The 9,010-nt window shown below is 38.7% G+C and overlaps 3 protein-coding genes across 3 annotated transcripts in view; all 3 read right to left on the reverse strand.

Moving 5' to 3' along the window:
- Positions 1-1,939, reverse strand: part of LOC100631835 (lactation elevated protein 1-like) — a gene marked incomplete at its 3' end in the record, with an annotated part of 3,482 nt that extends 1,543 nt beyond the window's left edge. The window contains exons 1-6 of the mRNA XM_020002707.1: positions 1,884-1,939; positions 1,638-1,807; positions 1,451-1,520; positions 1,272-1,376; positions 245-375; positions 14-120 (exon numbers count right to left, since the gene is read on the reverse strand). Of these exons, the coding sequence (XP_019858266.1) occupies positions 14-120; positions 245-375; positions 1,272-1,376; positions 1,451-1,520; positions 1,638-1,807; positions 1,884-1,923 (623 nt within the window). The remainder of the gene's footprint in view (positions 1-13; positions 121-244; positions 376-1,271; positions 1,377-1,450; positions 1,521-1,637; positions 1,808-1,883) is intronic.
- Positions 1,940-3,081: 1,142 nt separating this feature from the next.
- On the reverse strand, positions 3,082-5,518 carry LOC105314504 (bromodomain-containing protein 4-like). Its single transcript, XM_020002709.1, has 2 exons — positions 5,368-5,518; positions 3,082-5,226 (listed from the first exon to the last, which is right to left on the reverse strand). The coding sequence occupies exon 2, from the start codon at positions 5,130-5,132 to the stop codon at positions 3,267-3,269; it is 1,866 nt and encodes a 621-aa protein (XP_019858268.1). The 5' UTR covers positions 5,133-5,226; positions 5,368-5,518; the 3' UTR covers positions 3,082-3,266.
- Positions 5,519-5,589: 71 nt separating this feature from the next.
- Positions 5,590-8,094, reverse strand: LOC100631961 (uncharacterized protein C18orf8 homolog). Its single transcript, XM_003389971.2, has 2 exons — positions 7,897-8,094; positions 5,590-7,545 (listed from the first exon to the last, which is right to left on the reverse strand). The coding sequence occupies exons 1-2, from the start codon at positions 8,035-8,037 to the stop codon at positions 5,728-5,730; spliced, it is 1,959 nt and encodes a 652-aa protein (XP_003390019.1). The 5' UTR covers positions 8,038-8,094; the 3' UTR covers positions 5,590-5,727.
- Between the last annotated feature and the right edge of the window lie 916 nt (positions 8,095-9,010).

Raw genomic sequence — 9,010 nt, forward strand, 5'->3', positions numbered from 1 at the left:
ATATGTATATCAGTACATACCTTCAGGGTGTCTGTTAGAAGTAGCAACAACAGTCACTCCGTTATTAAATAATGATGTGAAGAGACTTTTCAGTATCATAGCATCAGTGATATCAGTAACCTAATGATGAAGGATAGACCATCATACACTGTATGTACATATGTAGAGAAGGAATGGAGGAATATAAAGGAATGGGTATTATTATTATTAGGAGAGAAGGAGAAGGTATTGACTGAATACTAACTTGAAATTCATCAAAGCACAATAGTCTGACATTAGTAGCAATGTCACTGGCCACATGACCAATAGGATCATACAGTCTACCTGATCCACCTGATGATGACTTTGGTAATAACTGCTTGAAAGAATGGATCCCTTTATAAGGAGAGAGGGATCACATAGCATAAGGACATCAGTATGTATCAGATAATGTAATAATAATTTGGGGTGATTTCGGAGCCATTTTTCAGAAAAAACCATGGGCTATTATAGCCTTGGGTATTTTTCAGAATTTTGGCATTTTCTTAAAATGGCCGTAACTTGAAAATTTGAAGTCAGAATCAGCTCAAACTTGCTACAGAGCATAAGGACATCAATATGCATCAAAAAATGTAATAAAAATTTGGGGTGATTTCGGAGCCATTTTTCGGAAAAAACCATGGGCTATAATAGAATTTTGGCATTTTCTTAAAATGGCCGTAACTTGAAAAATTGAAGTCGGAATCAGCTCAAACTTTCTACACAGCATAAGGACATCAATATGTATCAGAAAATGTAATAAAAATTTGAGGTGATTTCGGAGCCATTTTTGGAAAAAACCATGGGCTATAGCCTTGGGTATTTTTCAGAATTTTGGCATTTTCTTAAAATGGCCGTAACTTGAAAAATTGAAGTCAGAATCAGCTCAAACTTTCTACACAGCATAAGGACATCAATATGTATCAGAAAATGTAATAAAAATTTGAGGTGATTTCGGAGCCATTTTTTGGAAAAAACCATGGGCCTTGGGTATTTTTCAAAATTTTGGCATTTTCATTAAAATGGCCATAACTCGAAAAAATTTTGTTGGAATCAGCTCAAACTTACTACATAGCATAAGGACATCAATATGCATCAAAAAATGTAATAAAAATTTGGGTGATTTCGGAGCCATCTTTTGGAAAAAAAACCATGGGCTATAGCCCATGGATATTTTTCAAAATTGACCCGTTTTTTAAATGGCCATAACTTGATGATGAATATACATGTAGATGCAGTGTCTCTAATCTCACTTGAGTGAACACTTAGCATGAATTCATTGAAATGATATCTTTGTTTAGCAACTGATGACGTCACTGAATTGAAGAACAAATCCATCAACATAGTCTTACCAGAGCCTAAAGAGCAATGACTAGTAAATTATTAGTAAATTCCCTGTATATTCACATGTACACATTACAAGTATAATTACCAACTGATCCATGCATGTAAGCTCCTTTTATTATTCTTCTATTTTGTGAAGTTTTCGAGCGATTAAAAAACTAAAAACAAATAAAATTATAACAATAATTTATGTATCACTTCATTTATAAATTCATTAAAAATAAGTACATGTACATGTATGTATACATGTACATGTACTTAATATTATTACATACTTTGTTAAAGAGATTGGGTGAGGTAGATACATTTGGCTCATTCATCAGTTGGTGTCTGATTTGTTCTAGTTTCTCTACAATAGTAAACTGCTCTTCATCATAATTGAGTTTCCCAGTACCAACAAGCCTCTGGTACTCAGCACTGAGAGAAGAACTGTATCTAACAACTCCTGGAGAAAGAGGAGGAGGAAAGAAAAATAACAATAAGTCAAAGAAAGAGAGAGAGAGAGAGGGCGGGGGGCTCACCATTAAACAAAACTTGAACTCTCCTCCAACTGAATGCCATTTCTTGTGGGCGTTGGTCAAACAGACACACCCCCAATCAATATTAATCCATTACACAATGGATTAATGAAGAGGTTTTCTTTTCAGTTTTAAAGAAGTCTTTTACTGTGTGTTTTAAACTTTTTTTATGTTTGAGTGGATTTTGACTAATTTTTTGAGTCATGACCATTTTTAAAAGTAGGAAATTTTCAGAAAAAGCAAAGGCTATAGCCCATGGTTTTTCCAAAAAAGAGCCAAAAAATCTCCCTAAATTTTTATTATATTTTCCAATACATACTGATATACTCATGCTACATTAAAAGTTTGAACTGTTTCTGAAGACAAATCATTATTCTAAAACCATAAGTTATTTCTACTATTGCATAAGGTATGCCCGGACAGCCCCTAGTTTGCATAGCCTGAAATCTTTCAAGTTCATTCCTGCATATAAAAGAGCATCGATGAAGAGTTACACATACGGACATACATAATGTATCAGCTAGCGGTCTTGTGATTGTTTATTTAAAGGTTAGAATAACTTAAGTACTTCCGGCCTGATTGAGAAACGTTTAATGAGACTGCCGGAGGAGACTAAACCCGCAAAATAACAACAAATAATTGTTAAAGTTTTCATAGGAAAAATCGGATTAGGTATTGTTATTGTAAGAATGACACTAGCAACGTGACTGCACGTGAGAGCTAAAGAGAAACAATCAGAGCAAGGAAATGATGATACAGAAATAGGCTATACAGAGAATTGTGTATAATATCTATGATATAGATGAGGTTCATATAGCAATAGTTGTTTGCATAGTTTCAATACAGTATATGGCTGCATATAACTTGGCATTTTGATAGTCAATAATTTTGTCAAAATAAAGCCACTCATTTTGAGCCATACTGTGGATACTCAATGACACATAAACATGAATAAATCTGCCAAATTAAAACTGATTTGCCTATCACCTAAAATAATTATTTGCCCCCTCAAATTTACCAGCTATAAACTGCATTAGTTTTTCTATTATCCAATATCCAATGATGATAATGATGATTGAGAAAATAATAAATCAAGAATGATCAGAACAACTTGAAAAACACAAATAACATGATTGAATGAATTGAATATAATATAAGAGTGATAAATGCTGAAGATAAATATTGATGAGTAAATATATTTTGGTGAGTAAATATATTGATGAATAAATGCTAAGAGAAAAAGGGGCAAATAATAATAATAATAATAATAATAATAATAATAATAATAATAATAATAATAATAAACCTGTTTTACCATGCAGTCAAACTGATCCTCTCAAAATAATAATAATCATTATAATTGTAATATCACTATTAATCATTCTATCATTGAGATGACTGTACATCGCTATTACCTTCATCATCTGAATCCAATTCTTCCTCAATTTCCTCATCATCCTCTGGTCCAGTATCCTTCCCGGCCTTCTTCTTTGCTCTTTTGTTACAAAACCAAACTCGAACCACTTCAAATCTAATCCCAAGCTTCTCTGCTAAGGCCTTCAAAGCTTTCACCGACGGCTTGGGGTTGTTCTCAAACTCTTTCAAAAGCTGCTTCTTAGTCTGGACTGGTATAGCTGTCCTTCTCCTCCTTCTTTGATGGAAACTGGTCAGCCACTGACTGAGCTGTTTAATCTCGGTCTCGTTTATTCCTCTGTTCCTAAGAGTGTCCATTAGCCATTTCTCCAAGTGAGTCTTCATAGCCGACATCTCTTCAAACGAGAGAGCCTTGCTCTCAAACTGCTGCAGTTGCTGCTCTGTCATTTCGAAATTATACCGAATACTGATCTGTTGTGCTACATGCTGCTTTGAGTATTCGTATCTAATACGACTCTCTTTAAACCTATCAGCAAATAGCCTCAGTCTTCTTATCCCTTCTATGTCCACATTGCGACATGAAGCTCGGATCGGTGAGTCTGGAGAATCGGGATTATACCCACTAGGGCCTGGAACAGGAGTGGGAGCAGTAGGAGGCTGTGATAGAATGGGCTCTGGTATATAAGGAGTGGAAGGGAGAGAGGGGAGGGAGGAGGGAGGGAGAGTAGGAATAGGAGCAGTAGGAAGATCAGGAGAGTCTTTACTGTTGTTATCATTATTGGTACGTGGTAGAGGAACTGGTATCAAAACCTGCTTACTCCCTGAGCTATCCTTCTTCTGCAACTCATGGATTATTGGAGGGAATATGATATGAGTTGGTTTTGCCATTACGGGTTGAATGTACTCGGACTGTCGTACTAAAGATTGGTGATACTGGGGCAATGGACGACGGACTAATGGTTGCTGTGGTAACTGTTGCTGAGGTAACCGTTGCTGTGGCAACTGTTGCTGGGGTAATAAATGCGAATGAACAGGTGGAGGCTGATGATAGAGCAATACTTGATTGGAAGATGAAGGTTGTTGCTGGGGTACTGGTTGCTGCGGTAACTGTTGCTGGGGTAACTGTTGCTGGGGTAATGGTTGCTGTGGTAACTGTTGCTGTGATAACTGTTGCTGGGGTACTGGAGGATGTTGGTGAGATGTATATAAAGGCTGCAGCTGATTATTTGGATGCAGTGGACAAGGATTGTTAGTAGGAGCTGCTGGTTGGACATGAGAACAATGATGATGATCATGATGATGAATATTCAATGGATGCTGTGGATACTGTTGGCAATGAGATATAAACTGGTGCTGTTGGTGCTGTTCAGTTTGAGTTCCTGCACGTTGAAATGAAGCTCCTTCTCCTCTATCATAATGCACCTGGTACCTGCATGAAGGACGTAAAGGAGGAGTTATTGAAGTATGCAATCCTTCTGATAATGGCCGACTGGGTACCTGGGGTACATAGTGCCCAGAAGATACTATTGAATGTGAGTGAGGTCTTTGTTGTTCTAAATCAATTGAATGATGAGAGTGACCCACCTGATAATGGAGAGGAACTGAGAGAGGTTGTAAATATTCTTGACTGCGACCACCTGCAGTAGCAGCAGCTTGAGCTGCATACATCGCATTGAGGTCTGCTGCAAGGAAAGAATCCAGATTAAAGTCTGTACTATATGCTGAAGGTTGCTGTTGTGATGGGAGTGGGATAGTCTCTGGTTGTCCATGCTGTAAGTTCTGATATTGATAATGAAATTGATGTTGTGCAGAGAAATCCGGCGGCCATTCCTCCGGAGCCGAGCTTGCCGCGGGGGGCCGAGACGGATGATTGTTCATTAGCTGTTATGATAGAAAATGGAGCGGTTGAATGATGGACGACTGAGCCTATGGGTCACTTTATCACTTCTCTTGCTATTCTTGATAATACTAACTATAAAATGAGAAAAATCATTAATAAATGATGGGTGAGGCTTCAGCCTCCCACTATGATGCGAGTGCACTGTATCGGTGTGGTGGTATGCTTCCCGAGGTTTAACAAGCTGTATTGTCGTAATTTCCATAGTGTCCTTACCTTTAAAAGCTGGCCCTTTACTCCAGAAAGGCTCAGAAGAGGACAGCTAGTCAAAACGTGCAGCCTCTGGCCTCTGCTCTCACCTTCAACACATTACCACGTGTGCGAGCAGACCACGCCCACACACTGCCCTATTGTTTTTATAGGACCAAATCACCAAATTTTTTTTACAACAATTATAATAATTTCTTGTAATAAAAATCAAATCTAATATCATTATTTTTATTATATTATAACACACAAAAATACTACAGCAAGAAAGAGAGAGAGAGAGGGAGGGAGAGAGAGAGAGAGGGAAGGAGAGAGAGAGTGTGAGAGAGAAAAAGTGAGAGAAGGAGAGAGAGATCAATAGTTTAAATATTACGTTTTCTTTCCCCCAAACCAATTAATAAACAGTTCTTCGTACTCCTTACATTGCTCGTCTGCTGGAAACTCCGCCCTCTTCCTTAGCCTCATGTTCCTCTCCTCAAAAAACTTATACACAGTATAGAACAACATGTGATCGTCTTCATTAGCAGCTGCTTCAAGGAACAGTCGGGCCGAGACAGTATCAACTTTATCCGAGGCTTTAACAAAACGTAGAGCAGACAAAATCTGTCCTCGGGAGAGTAGAATATCGATAATCTCACTATCGGCTGTTCCTAGTCTTTTAAACATGTCCATAGCCAGCTGTGTAGCCGGCGAATAGACCAGTTCTTTAGAGAGGAGGAGGGTAGCAAGAGGCTTTGAGTCACAGATAACGTGATACTGGAGGAACTGGTGGAGCTGATAAAAGCACTTGTTCTCTATTAGTATCACCATCACTAGCTCAAAGAGAAAGTGCTCCACTTGAATACCAAATTTATTCAGCGAGCGGATGTACTCAATAGTCACGGCGACCATGTACTGATAAGGCATGTCTTTGCGGTCAGAAAAAGGAACAAGAACGTTTGTGTAAAACTCTCGCTGGCTGATTGAGTTTTGATACGGTTTCCCAGGCCCAATGTCATGATAGCCGGACAGGATTTTAAAGGCGTGGTTAAGCTGATCAAACATGGCTCCCAAGATGGAGAGATTTGCTTGTCTACCAGGTTCAAGACATTCTCTGAAAACCTCAACTATGACATCCTTACCTCCAGACCTCATGAGGAGGAGCTGGATCACGTTACACTTGTCAGTCATCATATTACTAATGGAGGTGAGGTTTAGTTTGAGTAACCATATCACACCATACTGAGCATCAATGACAACATTTGGTTGGAAGAATATCCACTTTGATGAATAGAGCTCTGGAGTGATACTAGTGATGGATGAATCATGAGCTATCAGAGAATCATCAGTTATGATCTTAGGACTGGGTGTCTTGCTGCCAGATCTCTGTCTCAAATGGACTACAGTGGGGGATAGAGGTAGAGGGGCCAATACAGCATTGTGCTTTAAAGTAGATCCTGATATACTACCTCCAAACGATATGTCATAAATCATTGAAGTCTTTGATGCTTGATGATGTACCACCACTAGATTATCAACGACACTTAGCGTACAGCGACCCGGTATGTCCATATTTAGAATATGGGATAGTTTAGCCGCTCCGTCGTGAGGAAGGTGGAAGAGAAGGACTTCGGAGCCAAAACCAGGGCCTTGGGGTGACGTCCGTATAACAGCGATATAAACATGACCGTATAAGGTCATGACAAAAACGTCACGTTCCTTAAGCGACGCCTTGAGATCTCGACTTGGGCCAAGCTCAATCTCAATCTTGGGTAGACGAGTGATTGGTACCGAAGATCCAGAACGGAAATAAAACGGATGAAGGAAGTTCCCACCTTTAGAACACACAATCAGTATGTACTCAGTAGGCGAGAATATGGCCCATGACACGTTTATATTGAATGACTTGAGTAGTTTGAAGCTCAAGCTGCTTGAGTTACAAGAATACAGCTCAACTGTTGAGGTGGTGATGAGGATCACGTAATCATTACGGAAAACCCAATGGAAACCAACCACGTCATACTGGTGCTGTTTTAGGGGGAGGGTCTGCTCACGATCGGACGAAAAGACGTTTACAAATTCAACGGAATTGCTCCGAGTTTGAATTGAGAGGATTTTTGGTTGACCACCTGAGAATTTGATACTCCTGACCTGACCACGCTGAGGTATGGTAAGGTTAAAGTTGTCTTCTTCTTTGACTGATTTAACCTGAAGAATGGAAAGATTATGAATCATAATTACCAATCAGTCATTACATACTAGCTGTATATACATGTAGCTAGTGATTTTGGAAGGGAAAACTTTGATGAATTGCTACACTTTTATGATTGGTGGGTTCAATTTAGTTAATTTGTGTATTAAGATTCAAGATGGCTGGTTTTATTTGGACAAATGGTTATCAAAAATACCAAATCCGGCAAAACTCCCACCAAAATACCTTACTATATAGAAGTACAAGTACAATCATAACTAGTAAGGACACCTTTATAATGAGGACACTTTGTAATGTCAACCGGATTAGTTCAAACTACTATCGTCTCTTCTATCTCCGTTATTTACCTTCACTTTAGAGAATCCTTCTTGTACACAGAACATTTGAAAGTTCCCTTGATCGAAGAAGCTTCCTTTCGTCTTCTCCAAAGGATCAAACACCAAAGGAACTTGCTCCAACTCCAAGTAATGACTACCGATAGACGCCATTTTAAAAGTGGGCGTGGTCAACAAACACTAATTAATTCATGGATTCAAAATTATTAATAATTTAAAAAATTTAACCGGGTAGACCCAACAAAAATATTTAAAAACTTTAAGAATATCTATGCTTTTTGTAAGTAACCCGCCCGGCCCTAGTCCTAATTATAGGAACGTCATCATCGAAATTATCTTCAAATTCAATTTTTCGTCTTTTGTGACGTCTTGATTTATTCCGAGTCATCCTCCTCTTACTCCTCCTGACCCTCTCTCTCTCCTCCTCCTCTTCCTCCTCCTCCTGGTCGCTATCAGTCTCCAGCTGTTCATGATGTATCACTTTAGAACGGCTCCTAGTGACTCTAGTGTTACCCTCCTCCTCTTTCTCTTCTAAATACTCAAACTGCTCCTCCTCCTCTTCCTCTTCTCTGGTGTAAGACACGTCACTGTGACGTTCACTAGTTACATCACTCGTCCCTTCATTATTAATAGCCACACCCTCATCCTCCTCTTCGTCATCATCATTAGTAGTAGGTGTGGTCTTTATCTTAGAGGGTGTGGTACCAGCGATGATGTTATTATCTATTGAGCTAAGGCTACCGGCTATTCTTTCTAAAGCTTTCCGAGTGTTGTAGTGATGGGTGTGATCAGGAGTGACCCCAAGATAGGACTTTGATTGCTCGTTGAGCGTGTTTTGAAGAGTAACGGCCATTTTATATACCTGAGGAGAGAGAGAGAGAGAGAGGAAAAGAAAATGCTAAACAAATTAACACAGATATTATTATAACATGATAATGGACTTAGAGAATTAAAAGGGCAATAATGTACATGTACATGTATAAAATAACAAGTTGAAATGTTTGTCATTAATTCTATCATCATTAATTACTGTCATCACATATACACTTCATATAGCAGAAGTGAGATCAACAAGAAGTACAGTACACTCCTTTATATTGAGAGTTGACATACCATACATTATAAC

The sequence above is a fragment of the Amphimedon queenslandica genome, unplaced genomic scaffold (assembly GCF_000090795.2).
Source record: "Amphimedon queenslandica unplaced genomic scaffold, v1.1 AMPQUscaffold_12854, whole genome shotgun sequence".
In the NCBI taxonomy this organism is placed as follows: Eukaryota; Metazoa; Porifera; class Demospongiae; order Haplosclerida; family Niphatidae; genus Amphimedon; species Amphimedon queenslandica.